The sequence below is a fragment of the Hemiscyllium ocellatum genome, chromosome 47 (assembly GCF_020745735.1).
Source record: "Hemiscyllium ocellatum isolate sHemOce1 chromosome 47, sHemOce1.pat.X.cur, whole genome shotgun sequence".
In the NCBI taxonomy this organism is placed as follows: Eukaryota; Metazoa; Chordata; class Chondrichthyes; order Orectolobiformes; family Hemiscylliidae; genus Hemiscyllium; species Hemiscyllium ocellatum.
Genome location: NC_083447.1, coordinates 13093446 through 13119992, shown reverse-complemented (window position 1 = coordinate 13119992; position 26547 = coordinate 13093446). Strand labels below are relative to the sequence as shown.

Here is a 26547-nt window from a genome sequence, read left to right as displayed (position 1 = left end):
GTTGTCCCTTTTACAGTACAAAACCCTTTTCCATCCTTGACACCTGTGCAACAGCTGTTCTCACTCAGCAATATGGCTTCTCTTGGTGCCCTGTTGCAGTTTATTCTACTAAGCTTGACCCTGTTGTTCAGGTAGAATGCCTTCCTGCACCAGATTCTCCCCGCCATCCAAACTATAGTAGTGGCTGCCTCTAATATAACTTTCCATCAAAACGTAGAAGTCTGTACCTCCCATTCTGTGGTGTCCTTGCTTGCCTCTAAACGTAATCAACACCTCATTACAGCTCGTCTCAGTCGCTATGAGATTTCAGTACTTAAATACTGCTTTAACATTAACTCTGCTACATTCCTGCAGGAAGAACCTCTTGAATTGCCTGAACCTCCCCACGGTTGTGTTCTCATAAATAGTCTTCTTACTAAACCATGTCCTGATCTTACGGATCAGGGTCTTGTTAACCCTGACCTTACACTTTATGTCAATGGTTCTTCTTCTTTCTCTCCATATGGATGGCAGGGTGGCACAGTGCTTAGCACTGCTGCCTCACAGCGCCAGAGACCCGGGTTCAATTCCCGACTCAGGCGACTGACTGTGTGGAGTTTGCACATTCTTCCCGTGTCTGTGTGGGTTTCCTCATGGTGCTCCCGTTTCTTCCCACAGTCCAAAGATGTGCAGGTCAGGTGAATTGGCCATGCCCGTAGTGTTAGTAAAGGGGTAAATGTAGGGGAATGGGTTGGTTGCGCTTTGGTGGGTCTGTGTGTAGGGCCGAAGGGCCTGTTTCCACACTGTAAGTAATCTAATCAAAAGCTTATTCTGTCGACCCACCCTGTTCCATCCAGCAAACTGAACTCCAAGCAGTCACCCATACCTGTATACTTGCTGAAGGAAAGTCAGCTAATATCTAGACTGATTCACGCTAGGCTTTTGGATGTGCCCATGAGTTTGGTGAAATCTGGCAGCAGCGTGGCTTCCTTACCTCATCAGCACCCCTATCCTCAATGCTGCCTATGTCGCTAATCTCCTCATTGCTATTCAACTTCCCTCTCAGTTGGCAATTATCAAACGTTCTGCTCACTCCTCTGATGCTTCTGTTGTCACTAAAGGCAACAACACCGCTGACACAGCTGCTAAGAAAGCAGCTTTTGAACAAAACAACATGGTTACTCAAATGACGAACAGGAAACCAAAGAGAGACTCTCCTATTTCCTCTTCTGACATCCAGACCATGCCTGACCAGGAACAAATACGGGCCCATCAGGGGGATGCCTCTGATGAGGAAAACAAAAATGGATGAACCATGGTTGTATGTAAATAGTTACAATAAGCTTTGGGGTTACACCAGTAGCTGAATATGTCTTGCTGGAAAAGCGCAGCAGGTCAGGCAGCATCCAAGGAGAAGGAGAATCGACGTTTCCGGCATGAGCCCTTCTTCAGGAAATAAACAAGGCATGCCCGAAACGTCGATTCTCCTGCTCCTTGGATGCTGCCTGACCTGCCGCGCTTTTCCAGCAACACATTTTCAGCTCTGATCTCCAGCATCTGCAGTCCTCACTTTCTCCTAGAAGGTTACACCAGTCGGACAGATGTCTGTCCGACTCATTTCTGCCTATTCTAGTGGACTATGTTCATACACATATGCATGTAGGTAAGGAGGGAATGGTGGACAGAATTCTCCAAACTTGGTGGAATCCCCACCTGCAAGAAAAAGCAAAAGAAACCGCTGCAAATGACCTAATTTGTCAAAAGCATAATCCCAGGAAAGGAGTGAAGTGTCCACCGGGTGAAACTCCCTTGTCAAGTGCACCTTTTGATACTATCCAGTTAGATTGTATTGAGTTACCTAGATGCCATTGTTATAAGTATTACTTAATAAATGGATTGAAACTTATCCCTGTACTGACTGCACAGCAACAACTACTTGTATAACTCTGTTAAGGGAAATCATACCCAGATTTGGAATGCTAGTAACAGTCTCTTCTGATAATAGCCCCCACTTCTGTGCGGAGCTAAACAAGGCATGATGCAGGAATTTGAATATGAATCAAAAGTTCCATTGTGCCAACCATCCCTGAGCAGCGGCAATTGTAGAAAGAGCCAATGGTACCTTAAAAGGTCAGCTAAGCAAGTTGGTAGAGGAATTGGGCCTTAATTGGCTGCAAGTGCTCCCAATTGCCCTTTTTAATATTAGAACCATGACACTGAAAAAGACAGGATTCTCGGCGGCTGAGCTGATATATGGAAAGCGCATGAGGATTCCCTGGTCTGCACCATTAACTGCCCAACGCCCTGTTGATGTGCATGTCCTGGCAGGAGAAGTGCACAGATACCTGATTAAGTATTACAGTCTTATCAGCAGGTCAAAGAAGCCTATCGAGTATCAGGGAAGGAAGAAGAAAGAGCTCCAGCATTTAAAGACATTAACCCTGGGGACTACATACTATTGAAAGACTGTAATCGTGAAAAATTGGGTCTCCGCTGGAAAGGTCGTTATCAAGTTTGTTTGACAACTGAAACTGCAGAAGGACGTTCAACATGGTCTACAAAGAACACTGCAAGCTTGTATCCCCCTCGCAGTGTTAGTATCAGCATTGATACATGCATCCAATGAAAACACGACACAAGTACGTGCGCCCAAATGTAACCAACCCATCTGTGATATCTCAGACCGGCTAAAACTCCAATGTGACTGTATAGATGAAACCATTGGAAGTCATGAATGCAGCTGTCCAGCTGAAACCATTTAAACTACTCACATTGTGTCAACACTTCTATGCCAGTCACAATTCCATAGCCTCATCCACTCCATCAACCGAAAACTATTACTTTGAAATGTTTGTCTGTTCCTCTCTCAAAATGAACCATACAGATTGCAGTATTGAGCGCGCAGTACCAAAATCACCAAACCCTAAGGCACCTATTGCCGTGAGACTGACCACCTATGCTTTCTCGAAGGAATTCTCTCCTACCCAACTTACTGCCACTGACAGAAATACCTTTACACGTTTTCTGTATTCAGTAGCTACTATAATCAACAAGACAAGCTGGAAAAATGAAAAAAAGACGAAAAATGCTATGTACTCCCAACTCTCCTTCTGTTACTAATGGTTTCTTTATTCAAGCTAAACCCCCTAATCCATGTGTTATCTGCCGGCTCGCCCATCATTCTGATGTACAGTGTGTAAATAGGACTCACCCACTTATGCAATCCATCATTTGTGATGGAAAAACCCATTCAGCAGAAGAAGCGCGTCGCTGTGTGAAGTCCACAAACAAACCTAAAGGATTCAACGTTAACGATGTTCCGCTGTTAGAATGGTGCATTGAAAGGCTTTCCGGTACCCACGACATGGGGCAAGTGAAATGAAAACTATATAAAAATATTATCAAAGATGCTGGTCGTACTCCTACTCTCCATCCGTTAATACACTTGGACAACCGAACGTTTGATAGCGCCCACTGTTTACAAGATTCAGCTCTCACTCTGAGTGGACTAGTCACCCTAGGAACTCCTTTTAGCCTTCATTGACTATGTGAAAACAAAGCCTACCCATATTTACCCAATGACTGGTACGAACATTGTGCCTTAGTGCACACCTTACCACTTTTTACCCTCCACCATGAAGTACCTGATGTAGGTGATGAATGGAATGCCCAACAACATGTGAATCAGTACAGAACAAAAAACAAAATGAAACTTACACAACTTCTTCCACCAACAAATCTGGTGGTCCAGATTGCTGGGAGGCCTTATTCCTGGCTGGGTTGTTGAGATGGCCCTAGATCAGATTTGCATTTGGCATCGAAAAACTTGCCAACTAAACTGTCCATGCTCTGAAGCTGGTGAACAAAAAGTTACAGGAGGCCCAGATGATGACGCTTCAGAATCAGCTAGGGTTAGATTTCCTCCTTGCTAAAGAAGGAGGCACTTGTTTAGTCATTGGCCAACAATGTTGCACCTACATCGATGATTTCTCAAAGGATATTTCAGACAACACAGATGTTATTAACAAAACGGGTCAAGACACAGGGAAGGAACCTGCCCCACTGTCGTCCAATTCATGTGGATGGAGTTTTACTTGCTGGCTATGGTCACTGTGTGGATGGATCATGTGGGATGTATTGATATTCCTTGATCTCATCCTAGGAATATATATTGTCGTCCGCTTATGCATGAAATGGACCATACATTGCTTTTCACCTAAGCCAAAGAGGAATCTGGTTAATCGACCCTTGTCTACTCCTGTACTTCCATGCCTGAACTCCCATGCTGAAATCCAGAACCTTCAGATTCTGCCCCTCTGGATGATGACTCGCCAGACGAGGCACCTGATTTATTAAGAATACAAATTGACTAAATGGACCAATTATACTTGTATAAGCTATGTAGTTGTCATGAAATGACAAAAGGAGGGAATGAGAAAGTTTATAGTCTTAAATGTTGTCCTGAAACATTTAGACTAAAATGTAATTTTGAATTATAGAACACATTTGCTGCATACTAGAATATGGTCATTCAGGTAAGATAATTACAAAAATTTGCCTTAACATCAGCGAACCTATATAAACAAGATGCCAAGCGATAACATCCATGGCTGTTCCTTTCTGAAATTAATAAACAATCTTTAATTCTGACCTCGAAACGAAATTTGGTATCAATTGACATCTCTCCTGAATTATTGTCCTTCACTATTATCTGTCTAGTTCAGAACATGCAGTCTTTTGTTAACTTTTTGTGTTTGTGACAATGCAGCCTTTGTAAAGTGGAGCATAAAGATAGTTTGTTTGTGGTAGTACAGCGGAGTAGCCTGCCAGGGCTCTTGAAGAGCTGATGTTCTACTCTCCTGGATTATTAGAATCCCGTTGGCCTGGCTTATAGGTGTCAGTGTTATGTTGTAACAGTGATGCTATTAGTAAATGAAGAGGATGATTAAAATTAAACTAAACTCTCATGTAAGAATTTTATTATTCCAGACCACCAAAGAGTACAATCTCTGGGACGAATCATGAGAGAGGCTTACAGGTCTGAGTCCACAAGGGATTCCCTGAGCTGTCTCATATCTGTACTTTAACAAGGACATCTTGAAAGATGTCCATATTACAGAGGAGGCAGTGCTGGATGTCTTCAAACACATAAAAGTGGATAAACCCCCAGGACCTGATCAGGTGTACCATATAACTCTGTGGGAAGCTAGGGGAGTGATTGCTGGGCCACTTGCTGAGATATTTGGATTACTGATAGTCAAAGGTGAGGTGCTGGAAGACTGGAGGTTGGCTAATGTGGTGCCACTATTTAAGAAAGGTGGCAGGGAAAAGCCAGGGAACTATAGACTGGTGAGCCTGACATCACTGTGGGCAAGTTGTTGGAGGGAATCCTGAGGGACAAGATGTACATGTATTTGGAAAGGCAAGGACTGATTAGGGATAGTCAGCATGGCTTTGTGCATGGGAAATCATGTCTCGCAAACTTGATTGAATTTTTTGAAGAAGTAACAGAGGATTGATGAGGGAACGTGGATGTGATCTATATGGACTTCAGTAAGGTGTTTGACAAAGTTCCTGTGGGAGAACAGTTAGCAAGATTAGATTCATGAAATATAAGGAGAACTAGCCATTTGGATACAGAACTGGCTCAAATGTAGAAGAGAGAGGGTGATGCTTTTCAGACTGGAGGCCTGTGACCAGTGGAGTGCCACAAGGATCGGTGCTGGGTCCACTACTTTTCGTCATTTATGTAAATGATTTGGATATGAACATAGGAAGTATAGTTAGTAGGTTTGCAGCTGACACCAAAATTGGAGGTGTAGTGGGCAGTGAAGAAGGTTACCTCAGAGTACAACAGGATCTTGATCAGATGGGCCAATGGGCTGAGGAGTGGCAGATGGAGTTAAATTTAGATAAAGGTGAGGTGCTGCATTTTGGAAAAACAAATCTTAGCAGGACTTATACACTTAATGGTAAGGTCCTAGGGAGTGTTGTTGAACAAAGAGACCTTGGAATGCAGGTTCATAGTTCGTTGAAAGTAGAGTCGAAGGTAGATAGTGAAGAAGGCATTTGGTATGCTTTCCTTTATTGGTCAGAGCATTGAGTATAGGAGTTGGGAGGTCATGTTGCGGCTGTACAGGACGTTGGTTAGGCCATTGTTGGAATATTGCGTGCAGTTCTGGTCTACTTCCTATCAGAAGGCTGTTGTGAAACTTGAATGGGTTCAGAAAAGATTTACAAGGATTTTGCCAGGGTTGGAAGATTTGAACTATGGGGAGAAGCTGAACAAGCTGGGGCTGTTTTCCCTGGAGCGTACAAGGTTGAGGGGTGACCTTATAGAGGTTTATAAAATAATGAGGGGCATGGATAGGATAAATAAATAAAGTATTTTCCCTGAGGTGGTGGAGTCCAGAACTAGAGGGCATAGGTTTAGGGTGAGAGGGGAAAGATATAAAAGGGACCAAAGAGGCAACTTTTTCACACAGAGGGTGGTGTGTTTATGGACTAAGCTGCAGAGGAAGTGGTGGAGACTAGTATAATTGCAGCATTTAAAAGGTATTTGTATGGATATATGAATAGGAAGGGTTTAGAGGGATATGGGCCAAGTACTGGCAAATGGGCCTAGATTAGATTAGGATATCTGGTTGGTATGGACATGTTGGACCAAAGGGTCTGTTTCCATGCTGTACATCTCTGTGACTCTATGACCCTAACTGCAGATACAAAAGCAGAAATTGCTGGAAAGGCTCAGCAGGTCTGGCAGCATCTTTGGAGAGAGATGAGTTAATGTCTCAGGTTCAGAACTGAGGAAGGTTTGCTGAACCCGACATGTTAACTTTGGCATCTGATTTTATCTGGTTGCATAAAACTTCAATTAACCAACCAAGTTCTGCAACGTTTAAAAATCACACAACTGTGTGTGTGTGTGTGTGTGTGTGTGTGTGTGTGTGTGTGTGTGTGTGTGTGTAGTGCAGTGGAGTCACCTGTAGTGTGACATGAATGCAAGGTCCCAGTTGAGGCCATCCCATGGCTACCAAACTTGGTTATCAGCCTCTGCTCGGCCACTTTGTGTTGTTGCCTGTCCTGAAGTCCGCCTTGGAGGATGGTCACCCGAAGGTCCGAGGCTGGGCCATGGATGTCCCGGACTGTTGAAGTGTTCTCCGACTGGGAGGGAACACTCCTGTGTGTTGGCTGTTGTGCAGTGTTCATTCATCCTTGCCATAGCCTCACCAATGTACCATGCCCCAGGGCATCCTTGCCTGCAGCGCATGAGATAGACAATGTTGGCTGAGTCACATGAGTACCTGCCATGTACATGGTGGGAAGTGCCCCCATGTGTAATGGTGCTATCCGTGTTGACACTCTGATACGTCTTGCAGTGTCTACCATGACAAGGTTGTATGATGTTGTCCTGAAAGCCAGCTTTCAAACTGCCCAGCTTTCAGGACAACACCATACAAACTTGTCACGGTAGACGCTGCAAGATGTGTCAGATATCACTATTGCACATGAGGATACCTCCCACCATGTACATGGCAGGTGTGTCTCAGCCAACGTTGTCTATCTCATACACAGCAGGCAAGGATGCCCTGAGGCATGGTACGTTGGCGAGATTGTACCGAGGCTATAGCAACGGATGAATGGACATTGCACAACAGCCAACATACAGGAATGTTCCCTCCCAGTCGGAGAACACTTCAACAGTGTGGGACCTTCAACCTCGGACCTTTGGGTGATCATCCTCCAAGGTGGATTTCGGCACAGCAACAATGTGGAGTGGCCGAGCAGAGGCTGATAGCCAAGTTCGATACCCATGGGGTGGCCTCAGCTGGGACCTTGGGTTTATGTCACACTACAGGTGACCCCACTGCACTGCACGCGCGCATGTGCACACAGACACTCCTGCAGACACACACATACACTCCTACAAACACACCCACACACTCCTACAGACCCATACACTCATGCAGACTCTCTCATACACATGTTCTCTCGCATATCTCACACATACATATATACATGCTGTCTCACAGAAACTCATTCTCCTCCCCCCCACACACACACACACACATGCACACATATACGTTTGTGGGGTGAATTTGTACTTGCAGAATTATTTTGCTCAAAAACTGCATGAATCCATGTAATAAAGGATTCTATAAACCCCTTTTTTTTAGAAATAGAGTCAGTCTGAACATTGGGGCACAGACAGCCTTACACAGGGCACCTCACACCTTCAGTGCATTATCTGGGCCTACATGGCACCTGTTGTTAAAGTTCACTTGAGAATGTAACTTTAAAAAAGTTCTGGGATTTCCATATAAAGAACTGAAACCAACATGGTCATTCTAAAAGATGACAGACTTAACAAACAATCCAGGTCTTTTTCAATATATAATTTGAATTACATCACACTGTAAACTTTTGCTATAAATTCTGTGTCTTATGATCTTATACTCCACAATCACCGCGCTCCGAAAGCTAGTGCATCCAAATAGACCTGTTGGATTATAACCTGGTATTGTGTGATTTTTAACTTTGTTGTATACCCCAGTCCAACACTAGCATCTCCAAATCGAGTTCTGCAACCACATTGTCTCTTCTTTAGATGTAACATGATCCTTTTGTGATGACTGAACATGAATAATTGGGCTGGATGTCAAACTTTCCAAATGAGATTGCAAATTTAAAGTTATTCAGGCCTCTCTGCTGAATAACTAAATCAATGTATTTAAAAGCTGTAGATCATCAAATCTACACAAACTCTCTGAAGAGCATTGCATCCAGATCCACCCATCTCTGGAAACCCTCATTCCCCATAACTAATCCATCCAGCCTGCACAACCTTGGACAATTTAGTGTGGCTAATTCACCTAACCTGCACATCTTTAGACTGTGGGAGGAAACCACAGCACCTGGAGGAAATCCATGCAAACTCCACAAAGACAATCACCCGAGGCTGGGATTAAGCCTGAGTCTCTGGCACTGTGAGGCAGCAGTGCTGACCAATGAGCCACTGTGGCACCCCAACCTTAGGCGGTTTCAAACCCAATTCTCTCTGAAAGCATGCTGCGGAAACAGGTGCGTTTTAAAATTTCAATAGGTCTATGCTTCCAAAGATATTTGGCCAGAAAAGCCAGGAAGATTTTCAGAACTGCTATTGGAGAGACTGCATTAATATCTATATTACTCAGTCACACTTCAAAACCTCAAGCAACTAGACGTACTTTAGTCTTCTAAGGCAGAGCTTCCAAAGAGGGGGTCATGAGCTGAAACTATGGGGTCACAAGCTCTGACACAGCACTAAGTAAGCCCTTTCCCCTTTGCTCTATTAGATAGTCTCCACCCATGGGTCAATGACAGGTTATGATAATCTTACAGCCTCAAAATGGAGACATAGTTGGAAAAGGAGAAAGTGAGGACTGCAGATGCTGGAGATCAGAGCTGAAAATGTGTTGCTGGAAAAGCGCAGCAGGTCAGGCAGCATCCAAGGAGCAGGAGAATCGACGTTTCGGGCATGAGACCTGAAGAAGGGCTCATGCCGGAAACATCGATTCTCCTGCTCCTTGGATGCTGCCTGACCTGCTGCGCTTTTCCAGCAACACATTTTCAACATAGTTGGAAAACCCTTGGAAAGCGTTGTTCTATGGCTGGGCCACTTTCAGTCCAAGAACATGCAAACCATGAACAAGAATCAGCCTCTTGGCCCTTCGAGCCTGCTCCACCATGCAATAATGTCATGGCTGCTTTGATTTTAACTTCAACTCTACATTTCTGCATATCCCCGATAATCTTACGTCCCCTTTCCAAGCATAAAACCATCCATACGACAAAGCTGACTGTGCCGAGCTGGTATTTTAGAAGATCGTCATTTCACTGTGTGGTCGATTCAAGCTTTAGGTTTTACTTGCACTTCAGTGTCTCACTAGTTAACTTCTGCTAACATCACTCTCACACACACACAAACACACACATTTGGAAGTTCTTTCTTTGGTACACGTTCAGTTGTTAACACACTTTCTAGACTTGCTATTAGAACTCACATTGCATTCTCTTACTTTTCATTCTTTCTCCCCATACCATGACTCCAGGGACCTCACTTCTTAGCCAGCATCCAGAACACCAGGACCTGTAATCTGCTTTTTCACTTCTACACAACATTTGTTCTGATCTGGAATCTGCTGCCTGAAAGGATGGGTAGTCGGATTTATAAATAGTTGATTCATTGGTAGCTTTATTAGGAATTCTGAAGAAGTCAAACTGGATTTGAAACATTGAGGTAAGGGTAGGCCTGAAATCAGAGTTTCAATGGAGTGAAGGCTGATTTTCATAAGATCAGACATGATTTGGCCAGATACTTGCAGGTGAATCTGCTCTGGAACAGTGGGATGCATTCAAGAAGGAAGTATGGAGAAGATAGGGCCAACATGTTCCAATAAAGAGAAAGGGTGGGACCATCAAATTTTGGATATTGAGGAATGTACAGCATTGGATTATGAGGAAAAGGGAGCCTTATGACAAATACTGTGGGCTCAAACAGATAAAACCTAAGAGAAGTATAGGATGTGCAAGAGAACATAAAACGATTAGGAGTGCTAAAAGGGGATATAAAAATGCAATAGAAATAAAGGAAAGTCCTAAGTTGTTTTACAGGTGTCTGCGTGGGTTTCCTCCGGGTGCTCCGGTTTCCTCCCACAGTCCAAAGATGTGCGGGTCAGGTGAATTGGCCATGCTAAATTGCCCGTAGTGTTAGGTGAAGGGGTAAATGTAGGGGTATGGGTGGGTTGCGCTTCGGTGGGTCGGTGTGGACTTGTTGGGCCGAAGGGCCTATTTCCACACTGTAAGTAATCTAATCTAATCTAATCTAGGTACAGTAAGGGTTAAAGGATGATGAGGGAAAGAATCGAGCCCAGTAAGGACCACAATGGCAGTTTGTGTGTGGAGCCAGAGGATGTAGATAGAGTTCTAAATGAACACTTTTGTTTGGTGTTTATTAGTGAGAGTGATGATATGGGAATGGCAATCAGGGAGAGGTCGATGATACAATTTTTAAAATTAGCTTAGACAGAGAGGAGTTCTGAGTGCTTTGGCAGGCTTAAAAGTAGATTAATTTCTAGGGCTGGATGAAATGTATCCCAAATTGTTGAGAAAACCAAGGGAGGAAGGAACTGAGACACCTTCAAACATGTTCAATTCCTCTCTGGCCACAGGAGAGGTTCTCAAGGATAGTCAATCTGGCACCATTATTCAAGAAGGGATAAATCAGGAAACTACAGACTGGTCAGTATAACCTCAGGGCTGGGGAAACGATTTGAAGTGATTCTGAGAGACAGAATTAATATGCATCTGGAGCGGCTGGGATTAATCAAGAACCGTCTGCACGATTTTGTTAAGGGGACCTCATGCCAGGCCAATTTGACTGAGTTTTTCGAAGAGGTGACCAGGTGTGTAGATGAGGGCAATACTTTTGATGCCATCTACTTGGAATTCAGCAAGACTGATGATAAAGTCCTGCACAGGAAACTGATGGCAAAGGTAAGGTTTGATGGAATCCAAGGAAATTTGGTAAGCTGGGCCCATAATTGGCTGAATGGCAGGAAGCCGGGGGGAGGGACTTGGGGGAGGGGCGATGGAGATGTGATAGGTGGAAGGAGGTCAAGGTGAGGGTGATAGCCCGGAGTGGGGTGGGGGCGGAGAGGTCAGGAAGAAGATTGCAGGTTAGGAGGGCGGTGCTGAGTTCAAGGGAATCAAATGAGACAAGGTGGGGGTGCCTGCCTGGCACCCTCTCCTCATTCCTGATGAAGGGCTCTGGCCCGAAACGTCGAATTTCCTGTTCCTTGGATGCTGCCTGACCTGCTGCGCTTTAACCAGCAACACATTTTCAGCTGTGATCTCCGGCATCTGCAGACCTCACTTTTTACTGAATGGCAGGAAGAAAAGGTTGATGATTAAGAGGTGTTTTTCTGACTGTAAATCTTTATCCATTACGGTCCTACAGGAGTCAGTGCTGGGGCCCTTGTTTGTGGTTTATATAAACTATTTATAGAGTCATAGGTTGGTTTGCCCAACCAATCCATGCCGACCATAATCCCAAACTAAATTAGTCCCACCTGCCTGTGCTTGGCCCATATCCCTCCAAACATTTCTTATTCATGTATTTATGTAGATGTATTTTAAACGTAGTAACTGTACCCTCACTCACCACTTCCTCTGGAACATCATTCCACACACGAGCCATTCTCTGTATAAAAACATTGCCCCTCATGTCTTTTTAAAATCGTTCTCATCTCACATTGAAAATATGTCGCTTAGTCTTGAAATCCTCCACCCTAGAGAAAACACACCCGCCATTCACCTTACCTGTACCCCTTATTATTTTATGAATCTCGAAATGGTCACCCCTCAACCTCCTTCACTGCAGTGAAAAAGTCCCAGCCTATCCAGCTTCTCCTTACAACTCAGACCCTCCATTCCTGGCAACATCCTGGGAAATTTCTTCTGAACCCTCTCCCACTTAATAGTATCCTTCCTGTGACAAGGCAAGCAGAAGTGAACACAGTATTCCAGAAGAGGCCTCAATAAAGGTACAAGGGTTGATCAGTACTATTGCGGGCTAAAACTGGTGGGGTGATAAACTGTTAGGGGAATAACCTTGGATTACAAGAACATATAGATAGACTGGTCAGATGGTCCGATCAGTGGAAAATGGAATTCAATCCAGATAAATGTGAGGTGTTGTACTTGGACACAAGGGAAGGGAATGCATGATGAATAGTGGGACCCTGGCAAACACCGAGGATCAGAGGGACCTTGGTGTGCGTGTACACTGGGCCGTTAAGATATCAGGACGGGTGGATAAAATGGTCAAGAAGACATATGGAATACTAAATAGTCGAGGTATCGAGTTTGAGAGCAGGGAGGTTATGTTGGAACCGTATATGTTGGTTAGGCCACAGCTCGAGTATTGTGTGCAGTTCAGGAATCCACATTATAAGAGGAATATGATTGCAGTAGACAGATGTAGAGGACGTTTCCAAGGATGTTAGGTGAAAGTGAGTACTGCAGATGGTAGAGATTAGAGTCAAGATTAGAGTGGTGCTGGAAAAGCACAGCAGGTCAGGCAGCATCCGAGGAGCAGGAAATTACCCAGGATGTTGCCTGGGCTGGAGAGTTTCAATTAGGAAGGGAATTTGGATAGACAGGAGTTGTTTTCCTTAGAGCAGAGGTGATTGAGGGGGACATGATTGAGATGTATAAAGTTAAGAGGGGCTTAGATAAGGTAGACAGGAAGAAACGTTTCCCTTGATGGAGGGATCAGTGACTAGGAGGCATAGATTTAAAGTAAGGGGCAGAGGTTTAGAGGAGATGAGAGGAATCTTTTTCACCCAGAGGGCAGTAGGAATCTGGAACTCACTGCCTGTGAGGGTGATAGCAGCAGGAACCCTCATAACATTAAAGAAGTATTTAGATGAGCACTTGCAATGCTAAGACATGCAAGGCTATGGGTCAAGTGTTGGAAAATGGGATTAGTTTGGTTAGATAGCACAGTGGGCAGCAGGGTTAGTGGTATCTGAGGTTGACGTGTGTGAGACTGAGTGAGGGAAGATATTGCAGATAGTAGAGACAGTGGTAGAGCATGGTGGGAGGTGGGTGCAATAGCAGAGATTGTGTGGGTGTGAGGTACCAGAGAAAATAGTGGCACTTATTCTGGTGAGTGGAGAAAGACACCAAGCTTCTTCCTACAATGTTGGGAATTCCTCCAAATGGCTGACTCTGCTTCAACTGCATAGCGACCTCAGACCAGGCTGCTGTGACCTCCGTTGTTGATCCTGGAGGAAGAAGTCTTGACTTTGCACCTCCCCGATCAGCAGGTCAACGAGTTCCCTGTTCGCAGAGGTTCAAGGTGAAAGGGGGAAAGTTTAAAGGAGACATGCAAGGCAATTGTTTCCCACAGACAGTGGTGAGTGCCTGGAATACACTGCCAATGGAGGTGGTGGAAGCAGAGATGATAGCAATGTTTAAGAGACAGACACAGAACAGACAGTGAGTAGAGGGATACAGATCACGTGCAGGCAGAATGGTCAGCACAGACCTGGTGGGCCGAAGGGCCTGTTCTTGTGCTGTACTTTTCTATTTTCCACGTTAATGTTTGTTTCTCTCTCCACAGGTATTGCCAGACCTGCTGAGTTTCTCCAGTGTTTGTTACAGATTTCCAGCCACCAGAACTATTTTGCCTTTATCCATTGGTAGTATGGTATTCCAAGAGAAATTGTTAGAGGAAACCCTTGTAAAGCCATAATGGGGATGTCTTGTGGTGCACTGGGTAGCATTCCTACTTCAGGGTCAGAAGCCCTGGGTTTGAGTCCTGTCTGATGGCCACAAAAAAATGGATCAGTACATTGTTCCTACATGTCCATGGCAGGTAGTAAGAATTGGAGAGGGAAAATAAAACTCCAAACGTTAGTGACTTCCTCCTTCACCAGGGCAGTGAAGTGGGATTAATGTTCAAAGAGCCAGCAGAGTTGGGCTGAATAACGATTACTGTGCTGCATGATTCATGTCCCCAGTCCCAGGAAGTGAATTCTCTCTCCCTCTCTAGACTGACCCAGATTAGAGAGGGGTGTTTCGGTAACAGTGGCTAATGTTTATTCCCCGCACGTTCTTCTCCACTCACCTACTCCAATGGATCCAAGCCACCTGTCCCCGCACCCCTCAACAACCTCCTGTGGGAAATATCTCGAGAAACTGGCCTCTACCAGCCAATGGGACTCAAAATTATCGCCTCCTCTCCTGAAGGGACCTAGCTTCTTACACATTCACTCTCACCCAGTCTCTGACCTATTTTTCCCTAATCAACTTGTTCCGAGATGTTATTATACCTCTCTGGAGCAAGTGGGATTTGAATCCATGCCCCTCTGCTCTAGAGGCAGGGGCACTACTACTACTCACCCATTCTCTCATTGTTAATGACTCATTGATTCCTTCTCAATACTGCTCACTGATTCCTACTTTCACTGCCTCAGATTCTCACTGATTCTCGCTCCCACTCATTCATTCTCACCATTCTCTGTCTCTCACCTATCCTGTCACTGATATGAACTCATTTCCACAGTTCCTCACTGACATTGACTGTTCTTGATTGTCTAGTTACAATAGAGTCATAGTCATAGAGCAATTGCGATGTACACATGGAAACAGACCCTTTGGTCCAACTCATCCATGCTGATCAGATATCGTAAATTTATCTAGTCCCATTTCCCAGTATTTGGCTGAAATCCCTCTAAACCCTGATCATTTACCCATCCAGATGTCTTTTAAATATAAAAATACCAGCCTCTGGCAGTTCATTCCATACACAGCATCATGGAATCCCACAGTGTGGAAACTGTAGGCCATTTGGCCCAACAAGTCCACACCGACCATCCGAACAGTATTCCACCCAGACCCACTCCCCTATCCTATTACTTTTTCCCCCGACTAATGCACCTAACCTACACATCCCTGAACACTATGGAGAATTTAGTATGGTCAATTCACCTAAACTGCACATCTTGGGTCTGTGGGAAGAAACCAGAGCACTCGGAGGAACCCACACAGACACGGGGAGAATGTGCAAATTTCACACAGACAGTCACCCAAAACTGGAATCAAACCTGGTTCCCTAGCACTGTGAGGCAGCAGTGCTAACCACTGAGCCATCATGCACCACACACTACCCTCTACATGAAAATGTTGCATTAAGTCCCTTTTAAATCTACCACTCTCAATTTAAACCTATGCCCTTTAGTTTTGGACGCCCCCACCCTAGGGAAACGACATTGTCTATTTACCCTTTCCATGCCCTTCATGATTTTATAATCCTCTATAAGGTCATCCTTCAGCCTCTGACACTCTAAGGATAATAACTCCAGCCTATTCAGCCTCTCCCTATGGGGATGATGCGAGGGAAGGTAACTGACTGAATTGCCCCCATGAGAACTAACAGGCACTCACTGGGTCAAACGGCCCCTTCCATGCTGTGGTTGACTCTACTGCTCTGTCCCTGTGGCTGAAAGGTGAACTCAAAACGGATGTAAATCTACGATGAATGTAAATTTGTGGCAGCACGGTGGCTTGTGGTTAGCACTGCTGCCTCACAGCACAAGGGTCCCAGGTTCAATTACAACCTCAGGCAACTGTCTATATGGAGTTTGCACATTCTCCCTGTGTCTGTGTGGATTTCCTCCGGGTGCTCCGGTTTCCTCCCACAGCCCAAAGATGTTCAGGCCATGCTAAATCATCCATAGTTGTTAGGTGCATTTGTCAGAGGGAGGGGTGGGTATGGACTTGTTGGGCTGAAGGGTCTGTTTCCACACTGTAGGGAATCCAACTTAACCTAATCTAATCTAAACACCAATTTCAGCCCTGCCTGTGGAGAAATAGAGAAAAAAACCCTTCAAATCTGACAGACTTCTGGAAATAAAGATCATTTGCCCACTGTCAGGTGGGTAATCTTTGACATTGAGGCTGTACTCAAGGATCAGGCTGCCCAGGAATCCAATGAATCATACAGCAAAGGAAGAGACCATTTAACCCATCGTCCTTATACCAGTTCATTCAAAGACCTCTCCAATTAGTCCCACTTCCCTGTTCATTCCCCACACCTCGGCACATTCCTCTCCTTTTCACGTGTTTATTCCGTTCTGTTTTGAAAGTTTCAGTTGGAACTACCTTTTATTTACTGCGGTCCAGATTGCAACAACTCACTGGATCAAAGAAAACTCTCATCATCCCCTCTTATTCCTTTGTTAATTATCATATATTTGTATTTTGAGAACTTCTATTAATTCTACCCTTAACCTTCCCTGCTATTAAGAGCACTTCAGCTTCTCCACACTCTCTCCACATAATTGAATTCCTTCCGACTTGACACCATTTTAGTAAGTTTCCTCCTTTGCAAAGGCTTTGACAATCTTACAAATGTGTGGACCCCAGAACGGGATGGGATTCCCAGCCAACGGGAGAATATTTGGTTCTGGCTCTGGGATTGGGTTCCATATTACAATTGACTGTATACCTTAATTAAAACCTGCTTTGATCATCTATCTGTACATGCATTTGAGTTAAATAACCTTGCAGTCAAAGGTTTCATGAAACGCCATCCTATAGATATTGGATATTCAGATGCTTTTGCAGACATTAGTTGTCACATATTGTTGTCACAGGTGTTGGCTGTCTCCTACCATCTTCCAAACACCAGCCTCATCTGACCTCGTTTGATAGATCAGCAGTCACCCTTGAAAGCCAGTCAACATTGAGGGAAGGTTTAATAAAACCTCAACACGCCCCACAACGATGTTTGTGCTGTAACAATTGACTTCTTAGCAACCACAGCTATTTAGAGAACACAAACCCTTTTGTGAAGGATTCCATTGACCCAAGAGAGAAAGATGAGGCAGATTTAAAGATGGTACGGACAGGGGGAAATGCCCATTCAGAAAATGGGTCAGGTGTAGACTCAGGATCCCTACACTCTAAGGGACTTCAAATCTTTGATCTGCAGCCCAGTTCAGATCCAAGTAATTATCTTGCTGAATATGAACCTGAATCCAAGGCATATGTGCCCTTAGATGTGAGTGAGGACACAGGACTGAGAATTGAGAGTGTTTTCTCTTACAGCGACCACCAGTTCATCCCTGTGGAGTTTCAGCCGACAATGACCCACTGGAAGGATAGCATCTTGAAGCAGGATAATGGAACCGATGGGGTTTCTGATTCTGCACTCGGAGACAGCCTTGCGCAGACTGGGACATCGACTCACCCAGTGACACAGGTGTCTGTCCAACAATCACCCGGTGATGGCCCTTTGCTCACAGACAACCCAAAACATGATTCTCATTCTCACAGATGTTTCATTTGTCAGAAAACTTTTCGCAGCCTCTCCACCCTACACTTGCATGCAATGCACAGCAAAAAGCACAACCCCAGTTTCACTCAGTATTTGAAGAAAGTAACCTCTCAACAGGGATCAGTGATGGAGTCTCAGGTAAGGAGGTCTGTTTGTCTAACTCCATGCTCGAGCTCACCAAAGCAATCCCTGCCTGCTGATGTTCAGCTCCTCTCGAGCATTGACAAAAGCTCTTCAGACATTAATGACAAATTCAGCTCAGAAATACTTGTTTCTTCAGATGAGACCGAGGAGATAAGGCAGTCAAAAGGGAGAACTTGTTCATTTAGTAAGTCCTTTACAACTCCTGTCGACTTGCAGAGTGTAGTGATGGACTGGCTGAATGATGTTACAATGGAGAAGAATGAACAATTGAATCAACCCCTCATTGATGAATGTGACGTTGCTTATTGTCTTAATGATATTCCACTGCAAGTGAGTGTTTGGCCGATGTCAATTGAACGAAAGCCGGACAGCCAGATGTTTACCCAAATGTCTACTGAAGGCACCAGTGCCTCATTCAGGCAAACAGACAACCCAAAATATTCTTCCAAAGTCTACTGGTGCTCCATGTGCCAGAACATTTTTATCAGTCTTCACGCTTTGCAGCTTCACGTTAAGTGCTGCAAATCTCAAACGCTCAGTCACTGGGCACGCTCAAGCAGAAATAGATTTCTTTCCAAGAAGGCAGATGGCCCTGACCTTTGCCCCCCAGCTCGCTTCATTCCAATGTCCAAACACTTCTATCTTGCGCTTGCTAATGGCTACAACTACCATGTCTGCAACATCTGCGATCTCTGGTGCGATGATGAGAGGAGCCTAGGCTTCCATTTGAAAGTTCATTTCTGGAGGAGGAACTATTGCTGCTGCTTGTGCGATCGTGCCTTCCACACACAGAAGTCATGCTGGAGACACCAGGAGAAGCACAGCAGTCACCCCAACTACAGGTGCTTGACCTGTGGCAGCATCTTCACCCACTACAACCGACTGAAACAGCATATGGGCACTGCTCACAAGATCAACCTGGAGCTGTCAGACAATGACACCTATGAGGAGGTGATTAGCAAAGCAGCCACCTATGAAATGATTTAAGGACTTGTTAACACTCCCTGTGAAAGAAAAGACAAACTCCTATTATGTGAAGGTTGTCAAAGCTGATGGAATGTCTTTCACTTTACAGCCAACTTCCTGATAAACGCACACCACTCATTCACCCCAATCTCTAATATTAATAAACAGATACATTTTAAAAATTGCTTTTAATGTCCTTATGATTTCACAGGCCTAGAGTTACTCATACCAATGGTCTGGATATTTATCTTCATTTTCTGGCCACCTCAGGTCACTCCTGAAGGGTTGGCAAACTGATGTTAAGTCCATTCCTTTTCGGTCTATGTTAAATAAAACCTCTTGAATCAACTTGTCATTGTAAAACAACTTGGTGAACTTTGCAAGATATTTATTGCAAATGTTAACGTTATTTCATAATGTTTTCACCACCTTTATTCCAGAAAAACAGTTTAAAGTTTGCTCCACCTTGACACTTGCTCTCAGTAATCAGATGTTACAACAGTGCTGGGATTTTCTGATAAAAGTTAAAACAATTGGAGGGTGAGAAACACTGTTAAGGTGAACAATAGAGGTTTACAGGAGACAATGGGACCATGTAACCCACTGTATCTTTGCCAGCCCTTCGTTAATGATCTAAAGCCAACGTGCAAGGGTCTGAACTCACACAATGGTGGGTCACAGGTCTATGACTGCTGTTTTCCAACAGTGAGCTCTTGATTTCAGTCAGGAATGCTAGGTGATTCTGAATGCTGCCAATTAGAGATCGGTCACCTCTAGGTGGAAAGTAGGGAAAGAACTGACATTCAATGGTATGCAAGAATTATGTTTGTTAAGGGTCTTTCATCTGCTGTGTGAGGAGTGGGATATTCTGTCTCCATTCTTCTGCGTTCCTTTGCTTCGGGGCAAGGGTATGAAAGCAAATAGCATTTGATCCCAGCTCAATGAACAGCCCAAGGCCGGTCAGAATATACAGACAGATAACGTAGCTTGTTTGACAAATGTGGGGAGAGGATCATGATAGGGAAAAGGTGGGGAGCAAGGTGAGGATCTCTCAGGCCACATTACAAACAGAAAAGTAATTTGCTTTTATATAACACCTTTCACAACCTCAAGGTGTCCTAAAGAGCTTCACAGCCAATTCAGTGCATTGGAAGGGTAGCTGTCTATTGTAATGGATGAAATGTAGCAGCCAATTTGCACACAACAGGAATGCATGGAAAACCATGAGATAAAACCAGATAATCATGTTTTAGTGATGTTAGTTACAGGATACATATTGGCCAAGCCAACAGACAGAACTCCTCCAATTTTCTCCCGAATAGCATAGCAGGACATCTGGCTGATGGAGCAGACCGGGACTCAGTTTGGCATTTCATTTGAAATGTGGTGCTCTGACAAGTGCAGTACTCCCTCAGTTAGTCAGTGCTAACAATCTTCCTCAAACTGAGGACTGGAGCTATAACTTGGAGATCAGTTACAGAGTTTGAGGATTGCTGTCATGAAATAATTGACAAACTGATGATGTTTGAAAAGTAAAGTGGAGAGAAAGAATGTCTACCCTAATCCTTGCAAGACCCAGTGCACATTGGCACCCTCAACAACAATCCAATTTTTGATCCAGTAAATAGCCTGATGGATAATTTCTTGCAGGAGAAATTTCTATAAGCAGTTCTCTTGGATGCAATCTAGACCCTTCCACAAATCCGCATAATGTTTCCAAGGAATCGATCGTGTCCTGTGGCAATACCTGTCCAACCCTTGGTCCAATACTTAATAACCCCTGTGGCTTTTACAGAGAGTATTCACCAGGGGCTGAACGGATTGAGCTGGAACAGGACTTCATTCATATATTGTCATTTTAAAGGGGATCCGTGAAAGAACTTTTGAATTGTGCTGGTCAGACAGTCTTATTTAATGGTGGTTTCTTCAGATTTGAGTATACGCAGAAATTATTTGTACCAGTTAGAATTGCCCAAAAGGCCTGGCAATTCTGCCCTTCCCCACCCTTGCCTGTAGTTTGAGCCTGAACCTTAGAGACTTGAGACCATTAGATTTCTGTCCATCTCTGCCCAATTCCGCACTGATAATATGGTTCAATGGTTGGATAATTCTATCAAGGGAACACGAGCAGCCACTCGGCCCCTTGAGTCTATCCTGTTATACAGTCAAATCATTGCTAATCTGCACCTCAAATCCATTGTTCCACCTTTGCTCTCTTGATGTTCTTACCTAATTGACATTTGATCTCACAAGGTCACAACAGCCTGTTGAATTTGGAAGATGTGATTTCTTGCTGACAGGCGCCTTTCTTTGGGGCCAGGGCAAGAATGGTGAGCAGAGAAGAATCCACTGAAAACTGCTCCCCTTTAGTAACACACCTGCCCTGGTCTGGTCACCTTGTTGGATGGGGATGAGAGATTGGCATTCTCCGCACCTCTCCATCTCATGAATGCCATTGTCAGATCCATGCCAGACATAGATAACCACAGAGAAACCCATTCTCATAGAAGACTGCCGAGTTAACTCTGATTTCTTTCTGTAGATGCTGTCAGACCTGCTGACCTTTTCCAACAATTCCTGTTTTTGTTTATGTGTTAGAAGCCAAATGGCCTTTTCCTGTTCATTACTGTACATGATCCCAGTTTTTGTGCTGACTGCCGATGCTGTGGTTTATACATAAGGCCTAGGGGTAGAGGATAGGTTGCATGCGCTGGTCCTTTGTATTTCCTCTGGTCAAAAACTAAAGGTGAATCTCCGTAGGGTGATCACAACAATTGAAAGATATGATACAGTAGGCAAACAGAAATTATTTCCAAAACAAGGCGACATTATTTTACAATTAGAGCGAGACTGTCTAGGAGTGATATCCAAAAGTATTGTCTCAATACAAAACATAGATCGGAACCATTTGGGGACATAGGAACTAGAGCAGATTACTTAGCTCCTGCATCCTGTTATTCATGAAATCACAGTTGAGCTGCTACCTAACATCATAATTCCACTTTTGCCTCATTTCCCTTAGTATCTTTAGTTGATCATAAATTTATCCATTTCTGATTTGAAATTAACTATTAATCAAGCATCAGTTGTCTGTTCCATATTTCTATTTTGTGTACAGGAGTGTGACCTGATTTCACTGCCGAAAGGTATGTGTCTAACTTGTAGACCATTCCATTTGTCCTGCATTCCCGAACGAGCAGAAATAGTTTCTCCCAACTGACTCCATTTGTATCCCTTTGTTTCTTAGATTAGATTACTTACAGTGTGGAAACAGGCCCTTCGGCCTAACAAGTCCACACCGACCCGCCGAAGCGCAACCCACCCATACCCCTACATTTATGCCTTACCCAACACTACGGGCAATTTAGCATGGCCAATCCACCTGATCCGCACATCTTTGGACTGTGGGAGGAAATGGAGCACCCGGAGGAAACCCACGCAGACACAGGGAGAATGTGCAAACTCCACACAGTCAGTCGCCTGAGTCGGGAATTGAACCTGGGTCTCAGGCACTGTGAGGCAGCAGTGCTAACCACTGTGCCACCGTGCCACCCACAAACTTGAACACCTTGATCAAATAACTCTAAATTCCAGACAACACAGCCCCACTTTTTTGTAATCTCACCTCATAGTTTAATTTCATTCTGAAAAACCTACACTGCTCTCGCTCTGAGGGCGATCTATCCTTCTCCTTAGATATTCCTGCGGTTTAGGGTAACGGTTAAGTGAAATTTAGTGCCAGTAGATTGTTCTTGGCTAGGATATCGACCCATGGGGCTGTCTAGTCTATAATTTCCCATTGTGACAACACAGTCACCCCCATCTCCCAAGTGGGAGGGTCAGTAGACAGTACCAGGAACCCTGACACAACAGAGACTTTGAATTGAAGTACACAAGAATGAAGCAAATCAAAGCTGAAGACTATATGGTCCCTTGCCCCACTGTTTAATAAAGTCATGACTGATTTTTTTACTTCAAATCCACTTTCCCACCTAATCTCCATATCCCTTGATACCCTGAGAGTCCAAATTCTATTGATTTTTATCTTGAAAATACTCAACTTCAGCTGAGTGGACAGACAGAAGACACTGGCATTGTTCTTTGTAGAGCAGAGATTGTGCCTTGGCTCCTTCATCCAAGTACAGTAATTTATATAAGTTGGAAAATGTTAAGCCCCAGTACTGATCCTTTTTGCACGCCATTCATTATATCTCGCCAGGGAAAAAGTGAGGACTGCAGATGTTGGAGATCAGAGCTGAAAAATGTGTTGCTGGAAAAGCGCAGCAGGTCAGGCAGCATCCAAGGAGCAGGAGAATCGACGTTTCGGGCATTCCTGAAGAAGGGCTTATGCCCGAAACGTTGATTCTCCTGTTCCTTGGATGCTGCCTGACCTGCTGCGTTTTTCCATTAGATCTCGCCAACCTGAAAATGACCTGTTCATGCTAAGTGTTCCTTATTAACTAGCCAATCATCGATCCATGCCAATATCCTATGCCCCCTGACAATGTGAGCTTTTATTTTCTGCAGTAACCTTTAACGTGGCACTTTATTGGTTATTAATGCCTGATTGGCAAAGGAAACAATTTCACCTCATTCATTGAAATTCCGTATAATCTTAAATATCTGCTTTAAGTCTCCCCTGAATAATTGTTGCTCCAAGGAGAACAATCCCAGCTGACTTTGTCTCTCCACATTACTGAAGTTCCTTACCTCTGTTCCATTCCAGTAAATCTTCCAACACTATCACATCTTGCCTAAAGTGGGGTGTGCAAGATCTAGCTATCCATCTCTACCTTAAAAATACTCAAGGACCCTGCTTCCCCAATTTTTGAGGAAGAGAGTTCCAAATACTCAAAACCTATTAAAGAAAAGTCTTCTTATCTTTCTTTTAAATATGTGATCCCTTATTTTTTAAAAGTGACCCCTAGTTTTAGATTTCACTCAAGAGGCGATATATCATTATGCCTATTTTCTATTTCCTGTTTGCCATCCAATTGTCTGTCCACGTCAATAAGTTACACTCTACACCGTGAGCTTTCATTTTCTGTAATAAGCTTTGATGTGGCACCTTATCAAATGCTTTCTGGAAATCCAAGTATAGTTCATCCACCAGTTCCTCTTTATCCATAGCATGTTACTTGCTCAAAGAATGTTGACAAATTGGTCAAACGTGATTTCCCTTTCACAAAAACCATATCGACTCTGCCTGATTACCTTAAATTTTAAGTGCCTTGCTATACCATCTTTCATAATAGCTACTAACATCTTTTATGACAGCTATTAAGCTAACTGTCTATAACTCTCTGTTTTACTTTATCTTCCCTTTAGGATAACATTTGCTATTTTCCAAATTATTAGAACCCTGACCAAATCTAAGGAATTTTGCAAAATTAAAACCAACACACTACCAATCTCTTTAGCCATTTTGTTGCAATATTTCAGATGACATCTATCAGGATCCATGGGCTTGTCAGCCATTAGCTTTATTGACTTTTGCAGTACCACTTCTCTGGTGATTGCAATTTTCTTGTGTTCCTCCCTCTCTTTCACTTCCTGATTTACAGCTATTTATGGGAGGCTACTTTATCCTGTATAGTGAAGACTGATGCAAAATACCTGACCACTTCATTTGCCACCTCCCTATTTTTCATTATTAATTCTTCATACTCTCTTTCAGACCAATGCTTACTCTGTTAAACTCCTTCCTTTTAAAAATATCTATAGAAACTCTTATTATTCTGTTTTATATTTCTAGCTATCTTTCTGTTTAGTTGAAAAGGTCTGCATTTCCCCCCGAAACCACCCACATGCCCCTTCATTCTGACTGCCCAGCCACTTCCCCAATAAACAAAAAACTACCTCTTTAAATAAATAATGACATGATCTAGAGAGACAAATAAAGGCTGTGTACAAAAGACTTGATGGAGAAGAAGGAAGCACCAGTGCTGCAGTTTCAGATCCACTAGGCCATGAAGTTCTTGTTGAAGTCATACGTAGTCTTGCTTTTGCCATTTCTGTCAGACTGTGTCCATTGGTAAAAGAATGCCTGGATACGGTGGGTTGGACTGAAGCCATTCTGGATCTGAGGGGTCGGGTTCTAGAACAGAGCAAAATAGAACCATGATGACCAGTGACAACATCATCACACTCAGGTATAGATGCAATTCAGTCGGATAACCAGTGGGTGTGGAACACACAACATTAGACCTTTACTACCCACACTATTGACATTCTGGATTGTGGAAGGAGATGGAGAAAAACAGACAATTGTCACAATGTGTACTGGCTGAGGATGCTCTTTTGTGATAGGGGCTTGGGCAATGAGTTTGGGCTGTGTTCCTAACACATGCTGCAACTCACCTGAGACTATGTATTGGGATAGTGTAGAAGGTTTAGTCTGTGCTGCCGATCTCTCACACACTTCATGTTACTTTGGCAACGTACGCATTTACATGTATGTTGTAGCTTGAATCCATCAATAGTGATGGTAGAGGTTCCGGTATTCTTTACATCACATGGATGACAAGAAATCTCTCCTGCCTTTACCACCTGGCATTGATGTGTACTGGAAGGATCTGAAGTTTGATAAACAAACCTTCTGACTGCATTGTATCCACATCTTCCCTCACCATTAGCTCTTGGAATGGGACTTAAACCCCAGAGCTCCTGATTTAGAAGCAGGGATACAACTCACTGCACAGCAAGGCCACCTGAAGAAGCGTTCGGCTGCATTTAATGTCACACTGTACTGTATCCGGGAGTGTTTGATGGGAACAGAGCAGAGGAACCCGTTCTGTATCTGATGTGAAGTCATTGATGGAGGCAGCATAAAGGAAGCTTTACTCTGTATCGAACCCATGCTGTAGCTGTCCTGAAGTGTTTGATGGGGACAATGTTGTGTGAACTTTTCCTCTGTATATAACCCCATGTTGTACCTTTTCTGAAGTGTTTGATGGGAGCAGCATAGACAGAGCTTTTCTCTGTATTTAACCTCCTGCTGTATCTGTTTTCAGAGTGTTTGTTAGGGCAGTTTGACTCAGTTGAGTTCCTTGTTTGGTCAGTATAGAAACCAGTTAAAATTCAACCAGATGAGATGGTAGGTTTCCTTCCCTGAAGAACATTGTAATTTAACGTTAATCAGTGCCAGAGTTTGCATTGTTTCATGCTATTTAGAGTCTTAGAGTCCTAGGGCTTTTGCCCGAAACGTCGATTTCCCTGCTCCTCAGACGCTGCCTGACCTGCTGTGCTTTTCCAGTACCACTTTAATCTAGACTCCCTACAGCACAGAGACAGGCCCTTCGGCCCAAACTGGTCTATGTCGATCAATGACCGTCAATACTAACCGTGTTTCCCTGCACTTGGCCCATATCCTTCTAAGAGAAAGTGTGGACTGCAGATGCTGGAGATCGGAGCTGAAAATGTGTTGCTGGAAAAGCACAGCAGGTCAGGCAGCATCCAAGGAGCAGGAGAATCGACGTTTCAGGCATGAGCCCTTCTTCAGGAATGTCTATCAATGCATTCCTGAAGAAGGGCTCATACCCAAAACGTCGATTCTCCTGCTCCTTGGATGC

The 26547-nt window shown here is 44.0% G+C and overlaps 1 protein-coding gene across 2 annotated transcripts in view; it reads right to left on the bottom strand.

Annotated features, from left to right (window-relative positions):
• Positions 1 to 23388: 23388 nt before the first annotated feature.
• The window catches only part of LOC132836694 (uncharacterized), a 32156-nt gene continuing 28997 nt past the window's right edge, over positions 23389 to 26547 (bottom strand). The window contains exon 7 of one of the 2 annotated variants that reach the window (XM_060856094.1): positions 23389 to 25073. In XM_060856094.1, the coding sequence (XP_060712077.1) occupies positions 24939 to 25073 (135 nt within the window). In that variant the 3' untranslated portion in view covers positions 23389 to 24938. The remainder of the gene's footprint in view (positions 25074 to 26547) is intronic. The other variant, XM_060856096.1, reaches the window with a different exon arrangement.